Source organism: Brienomyrus brachyistius, chromosome 11 (assembly GCF_023856365.1).
Source record: "Brienomyrus brachyistius isolate T26 chromosome 11, BBRACH_0.4, whole genome shotgun sequence".
In the NCBI taxonomy this organism is placed as follows: domain Eukaryota; kingdom Metazoa; phylum Chordata; class Actinopteri; order Osteoglossiformes; family Mormyridae; genus Brienomyrus; species Brienomyrus brachyistius.
This window is the reverse complement of record NC_064543.1, coordinates 1,367,211-1,395,200: the sequence shown is the minus strand read 5'-3', so window position 1 is coordinate 1,395,200 and position 27,990 is coordinate 1,367,211. Positions and strand designations below refer to the sequence as shown.

General features: G+C 50.7%; 1 protein-coding gene and 1 long non-coding RNA gene across 4 annotated transcripts in view; one reads left to right on the top strand and one right to left on the bottom strand.

The window, feature by feature from the left end:
* LOC125751359 (coronin-2B) overlaps positions 1–27,990 on the bottom strand; it is a 41,458-nt gene that overhangs the window by 9,121 nt on the left and 4,347 nt on the right. The window contains exons 1-4 of one of the 2 annotated variants that reach the window (XM_049030053.1): positions 11,840–12,092; positions 9,873–10,073; positions 632–748; positions 5–154 (exon numbers count right to left, since the gene is read on the bottom strand). In XM_049030053.1, the coding sequence (XP_048886010.1) occupies positions 5–154; positions 632–748; positions 9,873–10,073 (468 nt within the window). In that variant the 5' untranslated portion in view covers positions 11,840–12,092. Of the gene's footprint in view, positions 1–4; positions 155–631; positions 749–9,872; positions 10,074–11,839; positions 12,093–27,990 lie in introns of those variants that run through there. The other variant, XM_049030052.1, reaches the window with a different exon arrangement.
* Positions 18,086–19,261, top strand: LOC125751362 (uncharacterized). 2 transcript variants are annotated; one of them, XR_007400599.1, is made up of 4 exons: positions 18,086–18,283; positions 18,705–18,856; positions 18,895–18,970; positions 19,201–19,261. It is a non-coding gene; the product is annotated as an uncharacterized LOC125751362 (long non-coding RNA). The 2 variants fall into 2 exon arrangements; XR_007400600.1 differs by lacking the exon at positions 19,201–19,261 and having other exon boundaries at positions 18,895–18,990.

The following is a 27,990-nucleotide window of genomic DNA, read 5'->3' as shown; positions in this document are numbered from 1 at the left end:
CTACCTTATAGTCATAGCCGGCGCTGAAGAGGATGCCGCTGGTGGTGGGGTGCCACTCGATGAGCCCCACCCTGCGGCTGTGTCCGTACAGCTCCAGCACGGCCTCCGTCATGTTCCGCTTCAGCCCCCCCTCCGGGATCTCCCAGATCCGCACCTAGGAAGCACAGCTGCACATGCTCACCCCCAGCTGCGATAACTACACCTCACGGCCTCAGGGAAAGTCATTGGTACAAGACCTGTGAGCTGGGTGATACTTATACAGCTAAACCACAGGCAGCGCCCAGGGTCCAAATGAGATCCATTCCCTAAGTCTGTCTTTAAGCTGAATTTGTAGGTAAGTCGGAACAATAAGAATACAATACGCAATAAGAGTAATAATATCACAGTGATAATAAGACTCCATGCGGTGCTGTACTGTACCTCAGCCGACAAACCACTAAAGCCACGCAATGTTTTCACGAGTGTCACAAAGTAGTGCACGCATTCGTTATTACGAGCCATAGTATTTAAGTCAAATTTTTTATAAAATAGGCTTTATGGCAGTCCGTTCGTAAGTAGGAGGTGTCCGTAAGTGGGAACGCAAAAGGCCCACCTACAGGCAGAGCTGTCAATAAACACGCTGGCCACTCACAGAGGAGTCCTCCGAGCAGGAGGCGATGATGTTTTCAATGAAGGGATTCCATTTGATGTCCAGTACGTTGCCCTGGTGACCACACACCTTGGGGTAGTGGGGGTCCAGCCGGCCCGACTGAAGGGAAGATGTGCAGGAGGCGTAGAGGGGGACACAAAAAAAGCACGAAAACACAAAGTCAGCCTGGGGGGGGTCCGTACACCCGGTCTGCCCCCCTGCTGACCTCCTGAGAAAGGAACATTTTACAGACATGCTCAGCCCCATCCGCAAACAGTTTGCGATGTTTATAAAGCAGTGGCAATGTGAGCCTCAGTGGGTCAGGCTGCTGCGACTGCGACCGCAAGGTCACTGGTTTAAATCCCCGGGACGGCAGAGTGATTTCTCCATTGAGCCCCTGAGACAGACCCTTAACCCACAGGCACTGACTGAGCCTGTAGATAAAAGCGTTTGCTAAATAACATAGAATAACATCTTTGTAAATCAATCTCTCAAAGTCTATTATGCAGAATATACGTATTATACATGGGGCTTACAGAGGGATTTGTGTGTGAAAATGCAGCATGGCCTCGCATTTAAAACATTCCCTTAGAAATGCATGGAATTTAAGACAAACAATAGCTTGTATTACATTTGACGTTCACGACTCTGCAGCCGTTTCCATTGTGTGTGGTAACCTGCAGTAGCAGCCTGGTTTTGCTGTGTGGCTGTGCGTCCACCATGTGGCGCTGCTGCGTTGCCTGTAGATGCAGAATACCGCTCGTTTCATAAATATCTGAGGCCATTTAAATCTACTGACCTCCTTCTCAGGAGCCCTGGGACACAGCAGCCCATGCAGGGAGAGATGAGGAAGCACAGGACTCACACTGTGCCACCAGCAGACCTGTCTGTCTCGCTGAAATTCACCACAGCGCACAAAGACTGCGAGTGAATGCGGAAGGACACCTCCAGGCATCGCGTCTGCATTTGCATTAAATTTAAATGCATTAAATCAGATGAGCGATCCCCAGTGTAACAGGCTCAAATGCAAGCTGCACAATAATCCAGTCAAATAAGACAAAATAATCCATCCATTCATCCAAACCAAATCTTCAAACTACTTATTTAGTATGGGGGGGGGGGGGTGCTGGAGCCTATGCCTGGCAGCACCGGGAACCAGGTGGGGGGGCACTCAGGAAGGGATGCCAGATTACTAAGGGATGCTAGTCACACAGTTTAATATCAGGGTCATCAGTTCACCTAACTGCAAGCCTTCGGAAAGTGGGAAGAAACACACCATTGGGGAAAGATTTGAACCCACAACCCTAGAGGCAAGAATCACCAGTGCCACCCACCGAGCCACCTCAAGCTAAACTAATTAACTTTCAAATTTCTGACCTAATTTCCCTGTCACTGGTTTAATTAGAACAGCAGATATCACAAATGAGATGTAATATAGACAGACAGACAGACAGACAGACAGGCAGATAGATAGATAGATAGATAGATAGATAGATAGATAGATAGATAAAGCAGACAGACAGACACACAGATAGGCAGACAGACAGGCAAGCAGGCAGACAGGCAGGATGACAGACAGGCAGGCAGATAGACAGACAGGCAGGATGACAGACAGACAGGCAGGATGACAGACAGGCAGACAGACAGGCAGGATGTCAGACAGGCAGGCAGACAGACAGGTAGGATGACAGACAGGCAGGCAGACAGACAGCACCTGAAGCACTCTGTTGTGCATCTTGGAGCACCGAGGCTATGGGTTAAGCCCTTCCTGCAGCTGCTCTTTGCTGAAAGGAGGGACCTCAGGTACTTCCAAAGAGACTAGACTCGGCCGTACGCTAGAGCTAGCTTTTGTCAGCCTGCCAGCCCCCTCCACCTTGACACAGCCCCCATGATGAAGCACTACAAGGCGTGATGGCGTGTTGCCTGCCCTGCACTTTCTGTGTAGACTCCCTGAGTGTGGTCTCAGCCCGGCACCTTCTCTACACCCTTCCTCTGGGAGTGGCAGTGGTCAGTGACTCCCTGCTCCGCCTGGCATCCACCACCAGCCCTTCCTCTTACCAACATGGAGCTGCTGACGGGTCGTCTTAACCCCCCGATGAGACTCCAGATTGCTGCATTCCTCCTTTGCCGATACGTCACATGATCGTATAAGTCAGAGAAGCTCTGCGGAGCTGTACCTGCAGTCTGCTGTGTGAATATTAAGGAGCAGTGAGAATCCAAGTGAGCATGGCGTTCTGCACCAGCACCCCCTTCAACTCCCCCCTCAAGCGGAAAGTTAGATAAGTCCAAATGCGGTGGAGAAGTGAAACCTCATAATGTGGATCATCTTGTCCAGGTGAGGGTTAGCTCTGAGAAGCAGAGGGTGGTACCTTCCTCACCTACTTCTAAACAGTATGCAGACTGCAGCATCCATCCATCCATCCATCCATCCATCCTCTATAACTGCTTAGCAAGTACAGGATGACAGGGAGGCCAGAGCCTATTCATGAAGGCAAAGGGACACCGCGGGCGGGATGCCAGGCCATTGCAGGACAGACAATCACACTTGATTTAAAGACACTAGGATTCCAAGAGGCACCCTGTTATTGGGTTGATTTGCGTGCAGATGTCGCCAAAAGATACCCGAAGTGTGATGTCCGTCAGACACACAGGATGCTGTACTGCAGAGAGACAGGCCTTTTGTTTCACAGGAAGAAAGACCTATTGAGGCGCATGAACACTAGTGTCATTGCTGGGCCTGCCTGTCGGTCGGGATGTGGCCACGACTCTGCCCAGGCCATCCTTTGTGTGTCTGGGCCATGAGGCTGGAGAGATAGCGGCGGATTGAGCTGGGCGGCTGGGATGCGAAGTTTGCCCGCGGCTCCCTGCTGCACTCCAGCGCTGAAGATGAATGAGACTAATTAGCGCACCGTGATCTCATGTGGTAAGCAACACGCAGCAGATTCCCAGCAGAGGCCCCTATTCAGGAGGAGCCTCGTCCATCCCAGAGCCATGAAATGCCATCCCATAATATGCATATTTTGCCAAGCCCTCCCCCGATCCTTAATTCACAACATAAATGGTAGCGGTAATTATCAATAGTAGTATCATTATTCGTATTATTTTAATTATCGTTGTTATTGTCGCTGAACTAGGACGCTCCTACTTGTCACTACCTCTGGATTTCTTGCAGGATTATCCTGCCAGTTCCCCAGCAGATCCACGGACGGCGCTGATCCGTGAAAGACGCCTGTGCTCCTCCTCGCGGGAAAGAGAAAGTTCCGCTCACAACGCAAAAGCCCCAAGGGCTCCTTCTGCATCTGTGTAAACAGGCTGACGGCGTCTCGCCTGAGCACGCACACGTGCACGCATGGACACACGCGCATGGACACACGCGCATGGACACACGCGCATGGACACACGCGCATGGACACACGCGCATGGACACACGCGCATGGACACACACGTGACAGATCTTACAATGAACTCCACCAGGGTTCCTGAAGGTGCCCGATTTAGAACAGCCTCCAGGGAAGTCCGGCTATAAGGGTACAGGACTCCTTTCCCTTGGGGGGCTTCAGCATGGAGGCGTATTGATTTAGGCTGAGAAAAAAGAGCCAATCACTCAGTAGGCTCCCCAACCGACTGCTCCCGCAAGTCACAGGAGACGGACCAAAGCTGCGTGTCACTGCATTATTACAAAACACACAGACATACAGGCTCTACGTCAAAGTCTGAGCCGAATCCAGGGTCATTAGTGCACTCGGATCTGTTCCTGCAGAGGAATCCATCGAAAGGAAAGTAAAAATTAGAGTAATGTGCGTTTTATAACAAGCTGTCATGGTCTCCACAGTTTGGGGCGACACTTGTGCACAGGGTCACAGACTGTGACAGCCATTTGACCTTCTAGATGTGATGCTGCTGACGAGGGAAAACAAGCCACCCACCAAATGCAACGAGATTATGGAATCGTGCTTTTGTGCGAGGGGCCTGGAACGATCAGCAGCAGGACTCTGCCGGCTGAGCTGCCCTGCGCTTCTTCTGTGGGGAATAAAAAGAGTGACTGATTGTCAATCTGTTCCCTACCTCAAAAAAAAAACAAAATAGCATTTTGAATATCAGTAAAACATCACCTTTCATATGCTTATGTGTATGAGTGAAATGACATTAACAGCTTTTACAACCATATTTATATAAAGTTATTTTTCCAAGGCGTTTCAGTTTGCACACTGCATGGCTCATGATTGAATCTCTTAGCTGTTGGACTGATTCGGATGACATTTCCAGTGAGGGTAGTTGCTATGGCTGAGCACTGCATAAAAGCACGATGAAGCACGGCCTCTCGTGGGTCCGGTGACCCGGTGAGACTTTGGTGTGGCGTCCTGGTCTGCACTGCCTCCCTGTTCCATGCAAAGGGGCCATATAACCGATTTTAAGGTTCCGTACTGCCAGGATGGTTAGTCTGTGCAGGCCTGTGACTCATTAAGTGTAACATTTTGGGGGGAGGGCAGCCCTGGAGGAAGGCAGGGGTTGGCTTTTAATCAGAATGGAAGCTCTATGGTGGGGAGTTCTCATTAACACCCCTGCATGTCCATAAGAGCCCCTCCCAGCTGGAGCAGTGCCTATTGCCCTACGTGGGCGTGGGGGTGGCCACCAGCCCACGCGCCCCCCCTTCCCCTCCTCCACTTGGTAGCCCTGATGATGTGAGGCTTGTTTTTCAAACATGGCGGTTGATCTGGCTATTTCCGGCCGGGGAGGGGGGGTATCTCTGGGGGACTGTGCCTCCCAGTGAGCTCTTTCCGGAATCTCGGGCGGGATGCGGGGCCATGCCGCCCTTCCTGCCCCAACAGCGACCCGTAACGGCAAACTGAGCTCAGGCGAAGGGCTTCACATTCAAAGCATTCAATGGAGACCCCTCCCCAGGGAAGAGGGAGGTGGAGGGAAGCCAACGCAAAACAGAACCTCTGGAAGGAACATCACCAGCGAGCTGCTATTCAGCATGTGCCAAAGAGGGGTCACAACACTTAGGATGGTCACTAATTCAACTGCTTAGCAACCTGTAAAACCCATCGGCAGATCGACAGGTCATAAATTTGATATTGTATTTAGTTATGTATTTATTTAGCTCTTTAGCTAAATATGCATCTGTTTTTAAATAGCTGTACAACATTTATTACTCAAATACTGTACTGGGGAGCTACATTTTATACAGCTACATTTACATCTTATTTATTTAGCAGATGCCTTTTCCCAAAGTGACGTAAACTTCTTGAGAAAGCAGGGTGAGATGCTTCATGGAACAAGTGAAGGTGATGGGTGCAGCAATGAAGCCACTTTGCCAAGCATGGGATTTGAACCAGTGACCTTCTGATCAGAAAAACTGTATCGTAGCCCACCAAGCCACACCTCACTCCCCCACGCCCTCATAAACAACCCGAAATATCTATAATAATGTCCTCCTGCTTTTAAATCACATCTTTACTCTCTTTGTCCAAAGCAAAAGAGAGCAGAGTTCGCCAGAATCCCTCAACGGCCCAGCGGTGATGGGGTCACCCTGCCGGTCACAAGGTTTGAACCCATGATCTCCCAAACATGAGCACAGATCTTCAGGGCTACATGTCGCCCATACTTCCTTTGCAGGGACTTTAGCATATGTTACATAACATATCAGGAACCAAATCTTTCTTCTGAAAATTTGGGCCAATTGCAGACAAGCACAGGCCACAGACAGATTCATTTCTGTTCTCTTTTTCCTGGCTGGAGCATCAGGTCATTCCCGAGTTTTCCCATTTGGGTGCCTCCTGCACCATTGCGGGGGGGGCAGCACTGTCCTTCAGGAAGAGGACAGCGGGCGGTGATTTGCATGTGAGGCTCATCAGCAAAGACGTATAAGCAAAGCAAAGCCACACTGAAGCCACAGTCTCAGGCTTTGGCAGGCAGCCGAAGGCGGACACCATAAAAAACATGAATTCATAAGAAACATTAAGGGCTTCCAGTGTTGCCTAGGCAATGAGGAGAGGCTCAATGACATTAAGTACAGTTAACAAAAGTGCAGTTTTGGGCTGATCCAAGTTCCCCATGGCGATGCCTAAGAGGGGTTTCACCATGTGGCCGGCAGTGTGGGGCAGCATACGGGGCTGGGGGGCAAGGGGGGGGGGGCAGCTGGCGGCTGCGGGGGGATGGGTGCAGAAACAGAGGGCAGACATGGGGGGGGGGGGGGGGGGGGCGGAAGAGCAGTGGGGAGAAAGAAATCAACAGTCCATCATCGCAGCTTGCTGCTGCCTGCACTCTGCTTTCAGAAATCAAGCACGACACTGCAGTCACGCTAACATTCCCCTGGGGGCCGCGGCAGAGAATTCATGGCCGAGTATAAGCTGCTCATGAGGGCCAAATCTCTCGTTCCTGTTTTATCCCCATTTTTTTTACTTTGTGCCCTGCAGAGGAGCTCTGGGCAGAACCGCCCCCCTGTCTGGCATATGAAATGCTTTTAGACACAAATGGTACATTGTAAAGTCCGAGTGGGAAATGCTTAATGTGGACATAATGTGTCTGTGTGTTTATGACAGACCTCTTCATTGGCTGTTATATTTTTTATTATTTCTACTTTTTAAGCATATATGACAAATCTGTTGGTATTTAAGACAAAATTAAGACTGGATTTGTGAACAGGATGTTCCGCTGAACCTGGGGCTCATTCCAGGAAGCACATAACACAAGCCAGGGGACACCCGGGATGGGACGCCCATCTAGTGCAAGGGACACCAGGAATGGGACTCCCATCTAGTGCAGGGGACTCCCGGGTTGGGGAGCCCATCTAGTGCAGGGGACTCCCGGGATGGGACTCCCATCTAGTGCAGGGGACACCAGGAATGGGACTCCCATCTAGTGCAGGGGACTCCCGGGTTGGGGAGCCCATCTAGTGCAGGGGACTCCCGGGATGGGACTCCCATCTAGTGCAGGGGACACCAGGAATGGGACGCCCATCTAGTGCAGGGGACACCAGGAATGGGACGCCCATCTAGTGCAGGGGACTCCCGGGATGGGACTCCCATCTAGTGCAGGGGACTCCCGGGATGGGACTCCCATCTAGTGCAGGGGACTCCCGGGTTGGGGAGCCCATCTAGTGCAGGGGACTCCCGGGATGGGACTCCCATCTAGTGCAGGGGACTCCCGGGTTGGGGAGCCCATCTAGTGCAGGGGACTCCCGGGATGGGACTCCCATCTAGTGCAGGGGACACCAGGAATGGGACTCCCATCTAGTGCAGGGGACTCCCGGGTTGGGGAGCCCATCTAGTGCAGGGGACTCCCGGGATGGGACTCCCATCTAGTGCAGGGGACACCAGGAATGGGACGCCCATCTAGTGCAGGGGACTCCCGGGATGGGACTCCCATCTAGTGCAGGGGACTCCCGGGATGGGACTCCCATCTAGTGCAGGGGACTCCCGGGTTGGGGAGCCCATCTAGTGCAGGGGACTCCCGGGATGGGACTCCCATCTAGTGCAGGGGACTCCCGGGTTGGGGAGCCCATCTAGTGCAGGGGACTCCCGGGATGGGATGCCCATTTAGTACAGGGGACACCCGGGGAGGGACAACCCTCTAGTGCAGGGTATACCCAGGATGGGAAGCTGTCTCTTGCAGGGGACGCCCATCTAGTGCAGGGGACACCAGGCATGGGACAGCCATCTAGTGCAAGGGACACCCAGGATTGGACGCCTCACCTAGTGCAGGGGACACCCAGGATGGGACACCCAGCTAGTATAGGGGACACCCAGGATTGGACGCCTCACCTAGTATAGGGGACACCCAGGATGGGACACCCAGCTAGTATAGGGGACACCCAGGATTGGACGCCTCACCTAGTATAGGGGACACCCAGGATGGGACACCCAGCTAGTATAGGGGACACCCAGGATGGGACACCCAGCTAGTATAGGGGACACCCAGGATGGGATGCCCACCTAATGCAGGGGACACCTGGGATGGGATGCCTGTCTAGTGCAGGGGACACCCTAGGTGGGACGCCCTTCTACTGCAGGGCACCCACAGAAACACATTATGAGGAATTTTGAGCTGCATTTCTCAACTCGGTCCTTGGGCACTCACAGACGGCCCATGCTTGAAGTGAGCAAAAATGTGGACTGTCTGGTAGGGGGCTGGGAGGGAGCAAAAATGTGGACTGCTTATTTTCAGTTCTCTGAATAAGCAGAGGGTTAAGTAGGAACAGGGAATGACAAAAGGCCAGGTCCGGTGTAGCCGCCAAGCAGTGGGAGGTGGCTGTGCAGGTGCCTCTGTCCCTTTTTATTCATGCCACAGTGCCCAGTCGGATTCAGGTGATGCCAGCGTAGCTCCAATTTAGAGAGCGAAGGCCTGAGATTCATATCCACTAAACCCTGCTAATAGCTTCACTTGGCAGGGACTCTGGGCAGAAAGACTTCGGTGCCACAAGCCAATCAATTGCTATGGCTGATGTCACGTTGCAGGGACAGGTACTCAGACTCCTGCTTATCACACCAGCGCCATGTTTCCCCAGTAAGATGTACAGTTTGCTGTTATAACTTTGTGGCTAAATTATCCTCCAAACTGTGCAGCTTAATTAGCCTACAAACTGTGTGGCTAAATTAGCCTCCAGTGCTTTTGCTTGTAACATTAATCCAAGACAAAGCCTCAAAGCAGCTGGAAATGTTTAAGACACCCTTGTGCAGATAAAGTCACCAAATGTGGGCATATTTAATCTCGAGTCAGGTGACGAAGCACTGAAATGGGACACCAACGCAGCAAACAGCTCAGACGCCGTCTGACATGTTAGCGTTAGCATGTGCTAGCAAGGCTTTGTGGCCAGCCTGCAGCGGGAATGGAAACTTATCCCGAGCTGCTAATTACTGTTTCATGTGCATCTGCCTCACGCCTAAAATAATGTTCCTACTACAAGGTAGTAAAAGGAAGCTGAGGTGTAACATTTTCCATTACCTTAGCTAGCGCAGTAGCTGATTTTGTCTGGAATGCTACGTCTGGGCATTTATGGACCCTGAGTAGACAGTTAATCACCACATTTACAGCTATAAAGTAATTTTTGAACTATAAAAAGACTGTAATCGAGGCTTAGATGCATGTGCGCGTCCCGTTCTTACATTGGTTTGCTTGTGTTCTTTTTTAATCCTGGGAGACCACAAGCACCTTCGCTATCAGACAAAGACCCTGTGAGGCTGTTTAGCTCCCGAAAAGCAGAGTGCTGTCTGGCCATGCGGGGGACTGTTGTGACGGTTACCTGGGTGACAGGGATGACCAGGAAGGATCCCCCTCCCGCGCTCTCTGTGACGATAGCGAGGAACTTGGCGTTGACGGCACAGAAGTGGTTGTCATGGACATTCTTGGTGATGGGAATGCCGTCGAAACAGTGCTCCCGGTTGCCGACCTTGCCGTACACATTTCGAAACTTGGAGCTTCGATATGTTGGACGCCATGACATCTGCAGAGAGGAATGCAAGGAAGGCAGGAAGTGAGGGATGAGGGACAGTAGCATAAGGCCACAAAGCAACAGCAGTGCTTAGCATCACAGCCCCTAAGCTGAATGATCCTCAGGGAATCAGCTATATAAAGGAAACAGACAGATGTTAATCACAGGCTCCTCTTCGAGTGTGCAGTGCCTTTGGGCCTCCAGCTGGGTGTGAGAGCAATTTCCTTTACAGTGATCAGCATTGTGCTCAGTGCTTCACCTCCACAGATCAGCTGCATTATTCAGTATCAGCATCACTTTATTCACCACAGCAGAGTACAAAGAATCTGTTTTGGTTTTCATAGAGAATAAAGACAAGTTGAGCACCAAGCAGTAACAGTGACAATATGGACGTTACTCAGAAAGTTGCAACGGGACAAACCAGCAGACAGGGCAGTGCAGAAAGCTGATCCTGCACTCAAATGCTGACATGCAGGCGAGTGAACCCCCCACAGCCCCCCCCCATGTGATTCTTAAGTGGAATGGCCTGAAAATAAAGAGAGAGTCTTCAGGACACGATGCATTGGAGGGCAAGGAGGGCGGCCGTCTTGCATTTAGAGAAGCCAGTGCTCTCCCTCTGTATGCTGTCCATTTTCATTAGGTAAGACGAGCTACGACGAACCGGAATGATCTTACAGCACAGACAAGCCTGAAACCTTGAGGCCTGGAGAAGCAACAAGCGAGGAGAACAAGGAAGTGGAAGCTGAAGAATGTGCCCCATTGCCCCAGTCTGACAGGAAGGAAGCTGGGCTTGATGACATCGCGGGGCATGGAGGAGCGGCCAGCGGCGCGGGCGAGGTTACGGAGATGACTGCAGGCAGATGGGGTCCCGGTGGCAATAATGCCCCTCATCTGCCACCATGTCTCCTTGGCCGAAACAGCGGCCACCTTGTGGACAATAGGGAGGCCATACAGAGGCCATGATGGGTAATGATGGAGCTCCACCGACTGGCTGATGGGCAGAGCCCTTACAGGAGCCCTCACAGGAGCCCTTACAGGAGCCCTCACAGGAGCCCTCACAGGAGCCCTTACAGGAGCCCTCACAGGAGCCCTTACAGGAGCCCTCACAGGAGCCCTCACAGGAGCCCTTACAGGAGCCCTCACAGGAGCCCTCACAGGAGCCCTTACAGGAGCCCTCACAGGAGCCCTCACAGGAGCCCTTACAGGAGCCCTTACAGGAGCCCTCACAGGAGCCCTCACAGGAGCACTTACAGGAGCCCTCACAGGAGCCCTCACAGGAGCACTTACAGGAGCCCTCACAGGAGCCCTCACAGGAGCCCTTACTAGGCCTCAGGCAGGGGCTGGATGCTCTGCACCTGACTCTGATTTTTCTAATTATGTTTTTTTAATGGATTTTCTATTATGTAGTGTTTTTTTTATTTTATTCAATTTTTTTAAACTGAGCCTTCTATCAATTTGTCAATAGTCTTACCTTTTGTAATACACACGATTCCTGCTTAGGAATTAACAATGGAACAGAGGAAAACATCCTTACTAGAACAGCAGCCCTGGAAGTAAGTTCTCCTCCCTGGAACCTGATATCAATTTGCTCACACAGCAACATGGAGCAGCACGTTCAGTTGACTAGTGATACAGTTACCCTTGAATGCCCTCGTCCTGTGGACCCTCCTGCTTAGGGGTCAGCCCAGCCCCGGGCTCATGGTGCAGGGATGGCAGACTCAGACACAGGAGCTGCTGATTAGCAAGCCTTCCACGTGTTAATCAAGCTGACGCCTTACCTTTCAGCTGCAGAGTGTGTCTCAGCACGGTATGGTCAGCGGGCTGCTCTCACATTACAGACGTCCGCCTGTCCTCGCTCTCAGCTCTGCCAGCACACTAACCCTCATCAGTCGGTCTCCTCCCAGCAGTCAGGTCTCTCTCTCCCTCTCTGCTTGCTTTCTGTCTGCTGCTTCTCCACACACTTGCTCCACAGTCTTGCTCTTTCAGCTCCCGTGATCTCTGACTCTCACATCTCTGCCTCTCTCTCCCCCCCCTCTCGCTCACCCCCTCTCTCTCTCCCTTTTTCTCTCCCATCCTGATGCACTCCAATCCTGAAAGCCATGCAATTGGCTGGGACAGAATTGGCTCCCAACTATTGACAGATTACTTTCTTGGAATACAAATGCAGATGCAAATGTGCTGTCGCTCCTTTTGGAATTCTTACTTCATTCCCTGGAAAATTTAAAGACACAGGACCACTTTCTTGTTTTCCCAGAATAGAATCTCCATCCTCTGACTCTCCTCTCTAAAATATATCACTTAAAACATACAAAGGCACATTTGCACATTCTAAGTACCATAAGGATTCATTTTCATCTTATATTTATGGTCTATAAATGAGAATGTTATCAAATTACCTTCAAAACACAGGATATCCAATGTATTTGACTAATCTTTAATTTCATCGAGTAAGACTTAGATAGGTTAAGTATTTTGTTCTTAAAAGGATACCTGGACTCTTAATTAAAAAGTAGCAAGTGGCTCTTAATCTTAATCTTAATCTTGGTCTTAGTCTCAGTCTTAGTCCAGAGGGCCCACATCCATGATTGCTCAATTCAGACCTGTTGAACACACATCAAAATGTATATTTCAATGTAACTATAAAGCTAAATGATCATTCAGTGAGATTTTCTTTACATCGACATTCACATGCAAACAGTAATGCTAACAGATCTGTTCCTCATATCAATCGGGTTTATTTGCATTATGTGTCTTTCAGTAGAGAGATGTGTACAAGCCTTGTCTTCCAAGGTAAATATATATATAAAAATAAAGCAATTAAAATTTCACTTCCTGTGTCCTTAGACTAATGTGGTAAGTGAGCTTCTAAGCCCCTCCCACATCCTGTGTGTCACAGGAAGTGAGGATGCGGTGGCTCTGTACCTGAGCTCCTTCAGCTGCAGGGACACGCACCAGCAGAGGGGAGTGAAATATGTGCTGCCAATTAGCTGAAATGAGCACAGCACAGGCCTCACAGGCCGAGGGGTGGCTGTCCTGACTGCCCGACGACTCCAGCATTTTTTGGGTCAATAATGCTTCATCATCCCTGTTCTGAGAACATGGTTTATAAGCAAAAAGACATCCGGGCAAAATGGTGCAGCAGAGCAATGTAGCAGACCCTGAGCCGCATTTAAGGATGATTCCACGTTTGGTGCATATGGGGGCAGCATCACTTTACACACAGCTCTGTTACCATGGGGGGGGGTTGATTATCACAGTAGTAATATATCTTTCATGTAACGCTAGGAACGGAAGCCACTCATCAATCCAGCATTTCTGAGCGTGTGGAATTCCTTTCACCCGAACGATGGCTTTACTTCTACACGCCTGTCGTTCCTTGGCCTGCATGAGCGTCTCCAGAGAGTCCGTGCGGGAGAAAGGTCAGCCCTTGGCCCAACCCCCGGTTCTCCTCGGAACGAGCACCGCCTCGGCCCCCGTCTCTCGCCTGAGCGAGCTTCAAAGCCTGGCCCGTCCTGGCAGCCTGCTCCTCCACCGCCTCAGCAAAATCACAAGGCTCTTTGGCTGCAGCCACTAACCCCTGCTGCTCCGGTTAATGTCCCCCACATCCCCCCCCCCCCCGCAATTATTCCCACCCCTCTCAGGCTAAAGCGATCCATTCCCATGGCCGGTTCAGAAGAGCATGGCTACGGCGCGTTTCCCACATCAAGCTTGCGATGAGATCAACACTCAGGTATATGAGAACCTTAATTCTGCTGAGAGATGTTTACATTGCACTGCGGCACTGATGAAAGACACGTATGAGCCTTTGAAGCAGAAAAATCCGGCTGATTTGCTGCTGGTTTATCGTGTCACACTGGCTGAATGGCCAGCATGACTTCCCCCGTAATGAAACACTGGAGGTTTGCCTGCCCTGACAGCCCCTTTGCGAGCAGCAGCCAGGCCAGATGCCAGACCCCTGCAGGCGACTCTCCACCTTCTCAGATGGCCCAGTTAGCCATGCTGTCGTTGTTTATCTGCTTTCAGTTTTTAATATAGTTTTGCTTCTTTTCCCTCCAGCAGACTGGCAGCAGCATCTTGCTGTGTGCTTAATATAACAGTTTATAATGCCATGCCCCCCCCCCCCCCCCCGCAAACAAGCCAGCACTACGAGTGTTTGTTTCATCCCTGTATCTGATACAGTTTGCATTCCTGTCAGCCTGCGCCTGGCATTTCCTCCTGAAAGTATTACGCCATCATTAAGGTATCTCTGCACTGGAGATTCACAGGAAATAGAGGGATGGAGATCGGATGCTGGCCGTAAGCCAGCGGGTTAGAATAAATGCAACACTACAGAAAAGTAGGAAATGTTTTCAGTAAACATGATCAAAACCAATATGAGTCTCCACCGGTTTTCAGTGAAATCTGGATAAGTAAATCTCTCCTTCTCAATTGATCATAAGTTCTGTGTTCACAGTGCTTTCTGAATGGGGTCTCTGTCTGATAATAAATAAAATACAGATGATCACATTAAGCAAGACATCCCCTTTGAAGAAAAGCATTAAATTCTAGATCGCATGACCCATTAACATAATAACACTTTGTTGGAGGGCTGCCTGCCAGCTTCTCACAAAGTATCTGCAATCTAAGATAAGTCAGCTTTCAGGCAAAAAGCTGCACTGAGAAGATGGTCCAGTGAGTGGCCAGGAGGTAGAGTGCGACCTGCATGGACGGCTTCTTCATCCTGAGGTTTCTTCCTCATCTCTCTCCTTGCTTACGGAATCTGAAGCACTATATTGGGGCTGCTTGGTCCATGTAAAGGCCCAGGAATGTGACAAACAGGGATACTCTCATCGAAGGAGCTCAAGGAAAACCACTTTCACATGTTTATTTCTAACGTGCCACTGGGCACCGGGGTGACACACTCTTCTCCTCCTGCTTTATGTTGCCCTCCGAGTCAGGATCTGAGCTTCACTGCTCTCCCAGCTTGAGAGGAGACCCTAGGAGAAAAGTCGCTGGTAACTCAAAGTCACCAGTTGCTGATCTAGCTGAAGGTCAATGTCCTGTCTGATGTCTCACATTGTGCTCCGTGCATGAATGGGGTCGCCTTGGGCCGTGTTTCACTTCATGCTAATGCACTCGCTGTACCTCTATGTAAATCACTTTGAGCAAAAGTATCTGCTAAACAAATAAATGGAAATGAGTAAAGGTTAAGAACGTGGGGGGGGGGGGCGGTCAGAGCTGGTGAATTTGGAGATGTGTGGTGTGGACATTCGCGTGATCCGCAGGAAAACGGCCTTCGACATGCAGAGACCCTGCGTTGGGTTTGTCCTTCTCACAGCAGCCTGGCCTGGTCTGCCTGTCCTTCCTTCCTAAGCTCACGGTGCCCCTTGGCGAGGGAATACGGGCAGAGCCGGTGCCTTGTTTGGCTACAGGCCGCGTTGCCATCCCCCATAGGTGCCGTGGTTGGCTGCGACTCGGCAGTCAGGGGACCGGTGCCCCTTTGGTTGGCACTTCTTCCATTTAACACCGACGACCGATATTGCTGCTCTTGGCTTGGCTCACTCTCGCAGTTCTCATTCCCCGGTGGAGTTGCTCGCTTGTTTATTTTATGATCATTTTTGTGGATTAATTATTAATATGAATGAGGAAAGGCACCAAATGAAACAGCTCGGCCTTGGTGGACATACATGTCCCACTGTGCCGGTGGCCAGCGTCATGCAGCCAGAGAGGATACTGCCTTCCTGCCTGCAAAACCAGGCGACTGATGGCAAGACTCGCAGGAAACCCTTGGACGCCACCCTAGGCAGAAAGAGCAGGCGGCTTCATTTTATAAATCCGTTTCCTGTGCACTGACTGCGGGGCGGACAGATCTGGCCAGGCGCAGAGAGCAAGGGCGCTATGTTCCCGCCGCTTTTTGAGATCCCACAATAATGTGAGCACAGCCTTGAATGCGCCCTCTTGTTCGCTGCCTCGGGCCCATGCGAGATGCACGATTCTCATGGGGATCGGGGCTCCCGGCGCTGCAGCTCATGGCTGCGAAAGGAAGTGGATTTTTTCCTTTTTGTCCAGAGAAGCCGAGGACGGGAGACAAAGGCGTTAATGGGAGGCGCAGGGCTTCTGTCTGGCTCGTCGTCTCGCCTGTGGAGCTCGTATTGTAAGCTGCCGATAGACAGCAGGCTGTTCCCCCTTCGTAGGAGGGACGCTTGTAAAGTCGGTTCCGATGGCTCTCCTTAGGCCCTCGGGAAGGGAACTGTGCCCCGGTTCCCCCACTGATCCAGTTGGCACCTTTCCAAGGGTTCTTGGGGGCTATTTCGGTGATGCACGGAGGGCCGAGGAATGAAAGAAGCCACTCCGCTGTTTAGGGGATGCTGGGGCACGGAGCAGCCGTGGGATGAGAGCCCTCTGCCCGCTCCGTACCGTACATCTGAGGGGTGGCACAATGAAGACACGCCCACAGGCAGATGGGACGTTTAAAGAAATCAGCAGATGTGAGAGATCCCTTTTCCAGCCACTAAATATACATGATGTAGAGGAGAGAAAATGTAGACGTCTCTCCCAAATGTACTTCCGCCATGGAAGCCATTCGGCGGAGGACTCTGTCACATCTGTTGCATACAAATATTCCCCGTAAGGTTAGGTCACATCCGAAAGTGTGTATAGAGGAATGCATGCCCCGAAAGTGGCTTTGGGGAATCTGGGGAAATGTTACAGAATTTATTACATTCCAGCAAGTTATTACCAGACGTAAAAGGTAAAGGCTCAGCACTATAGAGCAGACCAAGAAAACAACTGGCATTTTCATACAGATGAACGCCGCTGCGCTGAGACCGATGGGACGCTCACAGCCCCCGACACAGTGACTTACCGCATTCGACCTTATAACAACAGCTGCAGAAGAAAGAGGGTAAAAGTTAAAAGTTTGTAACTTTTTTGCATTATGAATTCAGAGTTCCAGTACTTTTCCAAATCCTCCTGAGACCCAAGAAAAAAGTGTCCTTCAATTTCGGGTTATTTGTGATTTTCTATGTTTGTGGAGGATATAAGACATCTTACAGTTTAGACTTTTTTCTAATTTATTTTTATTTTTAATTTCACAGCATGTCCTCTTTAGTGTACAACAGGAATAAATACGTTTCCTTACATCAGTGAAAAGATGGATGCAAAAACAAAATGTCCATAACAATGGACATAGATGAATGGGTGGGGATCTCAGGAGGTTATTGCATCACAGTATCTCTTAGGAAGACGACCCCGCTGAAAATAACAATGTTAAATCTCAGTCACTCTCTCTAAAATCCCTGCTTTACATCTGTACACATAAGAACGAACAGCAGGCATCAGCCAAATCCCCATCTCCGGGTGTTCTCCAAGCGTCCGGGCACCAGCGCATTTAACCTGACGTCACTCGCAGGTTCTCACAGTGGCAGCAAAGGACCTGATGTATCAGTGATTCTGCTATGCAGCTCTTAACCACCGAATATAAGCTGGCTGCAGCCGAGCGCAGAGAGCATGACGAGAGAGAATATTAGGTCAACTGGGATGAACCTTGGAACTACACGCACACAAAATGACCTTTGCAGATTGGGCTACATTGCACATAAGATGGTCCTACAGAGCAGTGTTTGAATATAGGTATGCATGAGCTGTTGATATGTGCACTGTACATGTGTGCAGTTGGTGAGTGTGGATGAGAGCCTCTTTTTATAATATACTGTAGAGCATGTCATTTCTGTATATGGCTGTGTGCCTCAACTGTGTCAAGGAAGGACAGTCTTGGTGGGTGGCTGTGAACAGGGTGACTGGAAAGCAAGAACGCGGCAGACAGTGACTCCTCAACACGCTCACAGGGGATGTAGCAGCGGCAGCTAACACTTGCCAGTTGAGCGAAGCTGAGGAAAAGCATGGCGTCTGCAATGAAATCATCTGTGGGTGACGAGGTTCTGAAAGGTCTGCAGAGCACCCTTTCGCCCTGAGAAGTGTACGTGGCCTGCAGAGTGCTCCTTCACAGTGAGAGGTCTGCATGGCCTGCAGAGTACTCCTTCACAGTGAGAGGTCTGCATGGCCTTGCAGAGCACCCCCTCACAGTGAGAGGTCTGCGTGGCCTGCAGAGTGCTCCTTCACAGTGAGAGGTCTGCGTGGCCTGCAGAGCACCCCTTCACAGTGAGAGGTCTGCGTGGCCTGCAGAGCGCTCCCTGACAGTGAGAGGTCTGTGTGGCCTGCAGAGCGCTCCCTGACAGTGAGAGGTCTGCGTGGCCTGCAGAGCACCCCCTTCACAGTGAGAGGTCTGCGTGGCCTGCAGAGCGCTCCCTGACAGTGAGAGGTCTGTGTGGCCTGCAGAGCGCTCCCTGACAGTGAGAGGTCTGCGTGGCCTGCAGAGCACCCCTTCACAGTGAGAGGTCTGCGTGGCCTGCAGAGTGCTCCTTCACAGTGAGAGGTCTGGGTGGCCTTGCAGAGCACCCCTTCACAGTGAGAGGTCTGCATGGCCTGCAGAGTGCTCCTTCACAGTGAGAGGTCTGCGTGGCCTGCAGAGCGCTCCCTGACAGTGAGAGGTCTGCATGGCCTGCAGAGTACTCCTTCACAGTGAGAGGTCTGCATGGCCTTGCAGAGCACCCCCTCACAGTGAGAGGTCTGCGTGGCCTGCAGAGTGCTCCTTCACAGTGAGAGGTCTGCGTGGCCTGCAGAGCACCCCTTCACAGTGAGAGGTCTGCGTGGCCTGCAGAGCGCTCCCTGACAGTGAGAGGTCTGTGTGGCCTGCAGAGCGCTCCCTGACAGTGAGAGGTCTGCGTGGCCTGCAGAGCACCCCTTCACAGTGAGAGGTCTGCGTGGCCTGCAGAGTGCTCCTTCACAGTGAGAGGTCTGCGTGGCCTGCAGAGCGCTCCCTGACAGTGAGAGGTCTGTGTGGCCTGCAGAGCGCTCCCTGACAGTGAGAGGTCTGCGTGGCCTGCAGAGCGCTCCCTGACAGTGAGAGGTCTGCGTGGCCTGCAGAGCACCCCTTCACAGTGAGAGGTCTGCGTGGCCTGCAGAGTGCTCCTTCACAGTGAGAGGTCTGCGTGGCCTTGCAGAGCACCCCTTCACAGTGAGAGGTCTGCGTGGCCTGCAGAGTGCTCCTTCACAGTGAGAGGTCTGGGTGGCCTTGCAGAGCACCCCTTCACAGTGAGAGGTCTGCGTGGCCTGCAGAGCACCCCTTCACAGTGAGAGGTCTGCGTGGCCTGCAGAGCGCCTCTTCACAGTGAGAGGTCTGCGTGGCCTGCAGAGCGCCCCCTGACAGTGAGAGGTGTACGTGGCCTGCAGAGCGCCTCTTCACAGTGAGAGGTCTGTGTGGCCTGCAGAGCACCCCCTCAGAATGAGAGGTTTGCGGGAAATACCGCTTGTTTGCCAGGAATGTCCCTGTCCGTCTGCCAGAGTGATGCGGATGTGAGGAGATGACTGGAAGATAACTGGGAGCCCCAGTTTGCAGTCTGCTAATCCCACTCTCACTCTCACCAGTGGACAAAAGCTACTCCTAAGGATTATATACAACTTCCAAAGATTACATGTTGCCCTCAACTGCTGGACAAATGTACAATATTTGGAATAACAACGTAGGATGACTGAGCCAGAAGACCAAGCGTATGTTAGATCTCATTTTGTAAGGGTTACAGTTCATGTACCTTTTTAGATTCTTCTAGAAATTGTGAAATCCATACATGTTTTAAAAAGTCACTATAAAAACAGAAGGGTAAGATTTAGATTGTTGTTGACAGTATTAAAATAGAGGCCACTTCCAAAAAACATTAAGTTTGCCCTGTGCTTCCTGGGAGACTCTACATGTAGTAGTTTGATTTGTTTTTGCTGCATGTCATACGGGAGAGATGAGGATGGGGGAGGAGAAAGAGCAGTGAACGGGGGAGGCAGACAGCTTCACAGGGGCATGGTTCTGCAGTAATTAGGGGGGGGGTCAGGCACCCCCCCCCCCAGGGAAATGGACCTCATGGTGTGACCCCAAAGTCGGGTGCGTTGGCGGCGGGGGCTGCAGACCCTCACGCAGCGACGCGTCAGCGGATATAATTGGATGTTTAATTCCTGTTGTGCTTTTCGGCAGATTTTGAAACTTATCGGTTCATCAGCTGTGAAAAATTGGCTTAAACGTTACCAAGATAAACAGCCAATAATAAAAATACCATTTTTTTAATGATAAGAATCTTGTCAATAATTTCTCGGATGGTTAGTGAAATTACTGTGTTGATACAAGATAAACAGCTCTTATCATAAGCTAATTAAATTAATTATGCTGAAAACAATGCAAAAGAATGGTACAGACCAGTAAGACACTGAACAATGAAAGCAGCTGAAAATTTGACACCCTCTAGCAATTGGATATTTTTGTCACATTCCATATAGGTTAAGTCAAGGTCACACACTTAAACGTGCACATACACTCATGCATGAAGTTCACCGCACACATAGAGACCCCCACATGCAGACACACACACACACACACACATAAGATTGCTTGTACAGGACATCCCCTTCAGCCAAGGACATATCATTACCTCACTCCGTGTGCTGAACAAGCTCTTTAAGGCTTCTATTTAAACTGCCCTCTACAGACCTGAATGCTTTTCATGGCATTTTAAAACTGCGTAGTAATTCCTGTGTCGTAATGTTTTTATAAAAGGGTAATATAATTTTACAGCAAATATTGTTAGAAGTATGAGGCTAACCACTGAATTAAGACTAGAAACAGGTGTGATGAGTTCACAATGCGGCTCTCTCCGTTTTCCGGGAACGTTTGGCTCCGTCTCGCTAGGGCGGGTGCATGTCAGCGGTGCATGCCCCCCCGTGGGCACCGAGAGGCCGGGAAGCTGGAGCAGAAGCTGCGGCAGAAGGAACCAGAAGCAATGCGAGTCAGATCTCTGTGGGGGTGGGGAGTGGCACCGTCTGTTGTCCAGTTGACTAGCTGCCCCGATTAGGGTTAGGGTGGGGGGGCCGGGGAAGGAGGAAGATTGGCCAAGATTGTGAATATGGGAAACTGACTTACGATTAGTGTTTTTTCAGCATTATACATATGTTGAAGGACTTGGGGGGGGGCTTCTCTGAGGCGTGTCTGCTGCATGACACAAGTCTGTGACTGTGTGCGATGGCAAGACCCCAAAGGTGCGACTGACAAATCGAAAGCCACGGCCTGAGCTGTGTGCCAGGCGCCTCAGGGGGGGTTGGAAGCCGCGCCTCAAAGAACAGGGTCAGAATTCTGATGACATCCCTCCCCCCACCCAAGGGCGCTGGTGACGCTCCACCCCACCTGAAGCACTTTTGCCACATTTTTTCCTATTGTGCCAAGCGGATGAAGCACTTCGGTTTCCGGTTCACCGCCCACATCAGGTGATATTGCCAGCGGACGGTGTGTGTTTCCTTTCTGCCGAGGCCTTGCAGAATTGTGACCCCCGCAGCGCGAACGCTGACACTCTGCTCTGCCGCACATAACCTCCCAGACAATTGAATTCGAAGCACCCAACAGAGAGCTGATCTCCTGTGACACGCAGACGCGTCTGACTGGTTAATGCTGTTTGTGGCCGGTGTAATTAGAACAGGAAGCAGATGGGTAAGTGAGCATTAAGGATGGGGGGGGTGGAGGGGGGCTCGCAGGAGGCAAGGGAAGGCAGGAGGAGGAGAAGCGGGAGGCTCTTAAAGAGCAGATGGGGCATTTCTGTGACTCGGTGGCCATCCTTAAAGATGGAGGTTCCTTTCAGGGGCAGAAACGATGCTAAGTGTTTGGACAAACGTCTTCTCGCCCTTCTGTTGTGACGACGCCTCATTGAGCTGTCTGCCTCTATAGCAGTGGACGGGCTACTCCGTGTGGGTGCACTGTGTCTTGTTGAAAGCTCATTGATTGTGACATATTTTTCGCCATTTTGTGATTTTTTTTCTAGATTATTTTTATTAGATACCAGTGAATGGAAGCAAAAAAATCATAACCTGCATGGCAGTGAAGATGCGGAGGTCTATCGCAGAAGCAGGTGAAATGTCATATTTAGCTTCAGATGAAGCTTCACTGCAGAAGCCAGTGATTAATGGCACTGGGGAAGCTGTGTTCACTATGGGCTCCACTTTAAACATGTCAGCGCAGGACCTCCCAGGCAGGTGAATGTTCCATTAGTTCTAACGGTGTAACTGATAACATTGATTTTGCTGTTTGCTTGACAAAGTCGCCGCTCTGCTTCAGTCCCTCCTATGTTAATCAAATCCTTTCTTACTTTACGACGTTCCCCACTGTCCGTGGCAAAGAGCAGCTGCCCGGTCAAGCTGTCCTGGAAGGAAGCCTGCGGATGAGGGTCTGCGCCGGTCGAGAGCAGCTGCCCAAGGCTGTGTGACAGACAGTCTGCATTACTCTGCCCCGCCCTTCTCCCTAATATCCTGCCCCCCCCCGCCGAAAGCCTGCCAGGAAGCCCCCTTTCTACACCTCACTCACCATGCCAGTGTCGCTTTCAGAATAATTTGAGTTCCAGCGACCTTTGGTGGGACGCTTGGCTCTCAAACCACCTCACTAAGCAGAGTGTTCCTCAGCATCTGACCATTGGTGGCTGGAAGTACATCTCTGCGTTTATGGTTATGGAAGCACAGGAAACGAAGAAAATAGACCTCATTTTCTAACGTGTTTACATAACCCCCCAACTTCCGATATGATTCACGCATCTGAAGTCTTATCACATGTCGAATATCATATCAGGCTGCTCTGGCTAAACTTCTGAAAGGACTCCCACCTGCGTCCTGTGACTGCTGGAGGCTTTGTTGTGTGCTGAGCTGGGGGGGGCTAAACTTAATTGTGATGTTGTCCATCTTGGCTTTTCTGTAGAAGATGGATGATTGTGCTGAAAGGTGACTAAAGCTAAGCGGGGAAAGATCTCAAGGCACTTCTGCCCTTTACTGCCTCCTGATTTTAGAGCCCGATTATGTAAATCTAAGCAGGTTTAAGCCTTGGATCTGCAAATGTCTGTGCTGCGTGGGTGGGACAGATGCAGGAAACCCCAGGATCCCAAACACCGTTTTGCTCATGGGGAGGTCATGTCGCTCCCTGAAAAGCGGGAAGCAGCCCCCACCTCTGTTTCTTTATGTTTACCGACGTTTCAATGTTTCAACTCTGTCACAACTGCCGGAAACCAGCTGTAAAGTCACTTCAGGAAAAGGCGGGGAGGGACGTGCAGTGTGTGTCTGTGTGCAGTGTGTGCCTTTGTGCAGTGTGTGTCTGTGTGCAGTGTGTGCCTTTGTGCAGTGTGTGTCTGTGTGCAGTGTGTGTCTGTGTGCAGTGTGTGTCTGTGTGCAGTGTGTGCCTTTGTGCAGTGTGTGCCTGTGTGCAGTGTGTGCCTGTTTCCCATTGACAGGTCAGTGCCCCCCCCCCCCCCCCCCCCCCCCATCAGTGCTCTTTGAATTTGTCCTCTCTTTGTACCGGTAAATTCCAGGCATGAAGCCCCTTTCTCTTTAGCTAATAATTGTTTAAAATGCGAACAATGTAGCTGCATTGCTGCTTGTTGGAGCTGCATTGCTGCTTGTTGGAGCCGCACTGCTGCTTGTTTATTTACATGTGCCGCATGGCAGCTAAGGCCTTGGGCTCATCCACACGCAGTGACATCGATTCTCCGCATTGACTTACTGTCAGTCCTTATATAGATTGTCCTGATCTGTCCTACTTCCATTCCTGGCCTTAAGGAATAGCCCTCTTTTCAAAGCTCTCTGGGGTGGGATTTTTTAATCTTGCCATTTACTCCAGAAATAGTGATTATTGCAAACCCCCCAATTGTCTTTCTCGGTTTTCCCTGGTGTTCTCTCTCTCTCTCTCTTTCACTCTCTCTCACTCACTCCTTCACTCACTCCCACTGGCATTGTGTAGATTTGCCAAACTTCCTGTGTGCTGACAGGGGGACCACGTCAGACTCGCAGCTGTACTCTTAGCCACAGGAAACATCTGCCCCGGGCTTGGAGGAACTCACAGCAGCATCTTGGTGAGTCCGGCTTCCCCCATATTATGACAATAAAGTAAATGATACAAATCAAAGTGCCTCTTGAATCACACTAAGAGCTGGGAAACTTTCTCCTCCATAAGCCCCAGAATGTAACCCCCCCACTATCAGACCCACGGGGACCCCGAGTTCCTTTCTGTTCTGTGGGTGCGTGTCCACCCTCTTCCGACCCACTCCCCAGCTGTGCACTATTCCCATGTGTCCCCAGTGGTCTGGTGGGGGGCAGGATGCCAAAAAACAGGATGTTGCAAAAGCCTCCAGACGGAAATCCCTGCAGGAAATGAGGCAGTGAATAAAAATGAAAACGCTGACGAGATCAGCAGCGGCCCCATACGTGTCTGAGAGGAGCCTCATCTCTGTCTGCGTCAGGCCTGAAACACGCTTCTAGTTGACAGCGCAGGAGATGGTTTGGGGGCTAAACAGCCCCCCTATTGTCCATGGGATGGTCCCCATCCATCCTGCAAATACATCATCGCATCGCTGAATGAATGTATGTCACATAACTAATGAAGAATGTTTCCGCCTTCCAGCCTCCTAACCCCAGTCTGTCTGTTTGTCCGTCTGTCTGCGTGTCTGTGCATCCGTCCGTCTGTGTTTGTGTCTGTCTGTGCATCTGTCTGTCTGTCCGTCTGTTTATGTGTCTGTCTGTCTGTCTGTCTGTTCATCTGTCTGTCTGTCTGTTCATCTGTCTGTCCGTCTGTCTGAGTGTCTGTCTGTCTGTCTCTCTGTCTGTCCGTCTGTCTGAGTATCTGTCTGTCTGTCTCTCTGTCTCTCTGTCTGTCCGTCTGTTCATCTGTCTGTCTGTCTGTCTCTCTGTCCGTCCGTCCGTCTGTCTGTCTGTCCGTCTGTCTGTCTGTCTCTCTGTCCGTCCGTCCGTCTGTCTGTCTGTCTCTCTGTCTGTCCGTCTGTCTGAGTATCTGTCTGTCTGCCTGTCTGTTCATCTGTCTGTCTGTCTCTCTGTCTGTCTCTCTGTCTGTCCGTCTGTCTGAGTGTCTGTCTGTCTGTCTCTGTCCCCCTTTTTATTGATTCTCCTGAAGGAGAAACTCTTGGCCACTAGCACCACAGCACATACCTCCACAAAAGCCGAGAGACAGGCCAGGGAATAGCGTATCAGGAATGTGTAGCCATATGCTGCTCGGAAGGCACCTCTCTCTGGGATTTAGCAAAGACACCCTTCTCATCTGCCCCGAATGACGACAACAGCGAGGTCACAGAGGGCTGTGCTCTGCAACCACACACAGCCAAACTGGACCTTATTCAATGAAATTCTTTACTGCTCCAACTTTTTTTCCTCAAAGGATGGAATCGGCTGTGCACTAGAGGAGCGTCTGAAAACCTGTTTCTGATCAGTGAATTTTATATGGAAAGCTGAGCTGAAGATGACATATGAAGTCAAGCTGTTTTCTTCTCAGCTGAGGGACTGACTTTTAGTGAAATGCATGAAAACTGTCAATGAAATGCGTGTTACTGTGACCCATATTTGGGCTGGTTAAACACGTATCAAGGGCAGGAGAGCTGTGATGTAGAATTGTATGCACTTAAAATAATTAAGTATGTTGGAATACATTTTTTTACAGATATCTTTGATTGTGTAACTCCAAAAACACAGCTGCATTTTCTATAGGTTTCACGGCAGTGCAGGATGTACCCTCACTCCTCTACAGTATCATGAATGATCAGAAGGGATGCCGCTGAAGGGAGGCCAGTCAGCAGGCCTTCGCCATCCATGCTACGTGATGCTCTCAGTTATGGAGACACAGTCTGGAGCAGCTGGTCCACTGTGACTGGAGATGCCTCAGTCGCAGCTTTCAGCCGCAGGCCGGGCAGGGTCCCGCTCACCTGATGGCGCGTGATCGCGCCCTGCCCGGCTGATGCCTGCGTTCCTGGGCATGCCCGTACTCCCTGGCGTGTCCCTTTGGAAACTCTGACATCTTTCTAAAGCCCTTTCAAACTGAAAATCAGCTGCTGGATGTGCACGTTGCCAAATGCCAGAAAGAGCCAGAAGGGAATAACGATATTCTCACAGATCAGTTTGCAGGATAAGCCCTCCGTGGTCAGTACAGAGCAAAGAGAATGCTTTCTTTTTGGTGCCAGATAGCAACACTATGAAATAGTCAAATTAAAATACCAGAAAGCAAAACTATTTCCACTCATTGTGACTCTGCTGGAGTCTGCTGGAGTTATTCTGCATTTATTTCATCAGTTCTGTTAAAGGTCTATTTTAAAAAGAAATCACTGTTTTATGAAATATTATAAAACTTGGGGTTATAGAGACACATTATTGGCTCCTTTTTCTCTCAGGACAGAGGCAGCTTTATGCAGATGTCTGTACCATTTCTGGGCTGCTTCCTGCCTGCGGTGACCCCTCTTTTGGTCCGGGTACTTCCCTGAATAGGCTCCTGGATAAGCAGTTGTGGAAGATGGATTTAAGGACAATAAAGATATAATACAAACATATATCACACTTATGCTACACTGGCAAAGCTGCAATCCACTTCTCTTAGTAGTAAAAGCAGTAAAAATCCTCTTTATTGTATTATTCCTTATGCAGAAGCCAGGCAGGCTGATGCAATGGAAACATTAAGCGTATCTCCCGCAACAAAACTACTGGGTCCAAGCTCAGCTTTACAGCATCCTCCCAGTTTTATATGAGGCTTCCTGACTGCTCCTGAGTTTTGGGCTCCTGTCACATCTGCCTCCGAAACCTGATCAGGTGACTCTGACGTCATGCTCAAGGTGGGCAAGGATGCCCTTCTGAGTCCATCCCCAGACTCGAGGCTTTATTGATTTGGGCCTTTAATGAAGCAGAGCTTTTTGCACAGCAGAGAGGACACTGTAAAACAGGGCAGTGAGGACACTGTAAAACAGGGCAGTGAGGACACTGTAAAACAGGGCCGAGAGGACACTGTAAAACAGGGCAGTGAGGACACTGTAAAACAGGGCAGAGAGGACACTGTAAAACAGGGCAGAGAGGACACTGTAAAACAGGGCAGTGAGGACACTGTAAAACAGGGCAGAGAGGACACTGTAAAACAGGGCAGAGGACACTGTAAAACAGGGCAGTGAGGACACTGTAAAACAGGGCAGAGAGGACACTGTAAAACAGGGCAGTGAGGACACTGTAAAACAGGGCAGTGAGGACACTGTAAAACAGGGCAGAGAGGACACTGTAAAACAGGGCAGTGAGGACACTGTAAAACAGGGCAGTGAGGACACTGTAAAACAGGTCAGAGAGGACATTGTGAGGAATCATGCGTAGTTCATGTGTAAAAATGTCTTCTTTGTCTCCTGAGCGCGTGACTGCGAGGTCCCATCCCAAGACGTGTCTCACGGATAGATATCACGTCATTTTTTTCTGGCAGCCACCAAAATCGCGGCCAAAGAACTACTATGAATGTAGTTGTTCTCTTGCCCAAATTAAACAAATGACAGCCTCAGACAGGCGCTAATCTAAACCAGAGCAGCTCCACAAAGCAGACGTCCTCCTGTTCGCTCAAGCTGACCAATCGCGTACCAGCACAGCACTTCAGCACCCGCCCCTGCTCCGGCTGTGTCTCCTTGCCATCATACCCACATGGGGATTCCTCCTTCCTGTTCGCTCAAGCTGACCAATCGCATACCAGCACAGCACCTCAGCACCCGCCCCTGCTCCGGCTGTGTCTCCATCATACCCACATGGGGATTCCCTCTTCCTGTTCATGTCGCATTTGTCTATGAAGTCTGACCCAGAAATGCTCGCAGATTCCAAACCCCACCTGAAGAGGGAGCTGTCCTCACAGCTGTGACCCAGAGCTGGCCTGCTGGGGCCTGCTACATCCCCACAGCGCACCCCTCCATTGAGGCAGACTGAAAGCAGTACAGTTGCTAACACACTGCACTGACAGCCTGGCTAAGCCATGCTCTGGCCCATCCACCCTTAGGCGGTTTGCGCTCCGAGATCTGCACGGCGGAGATAG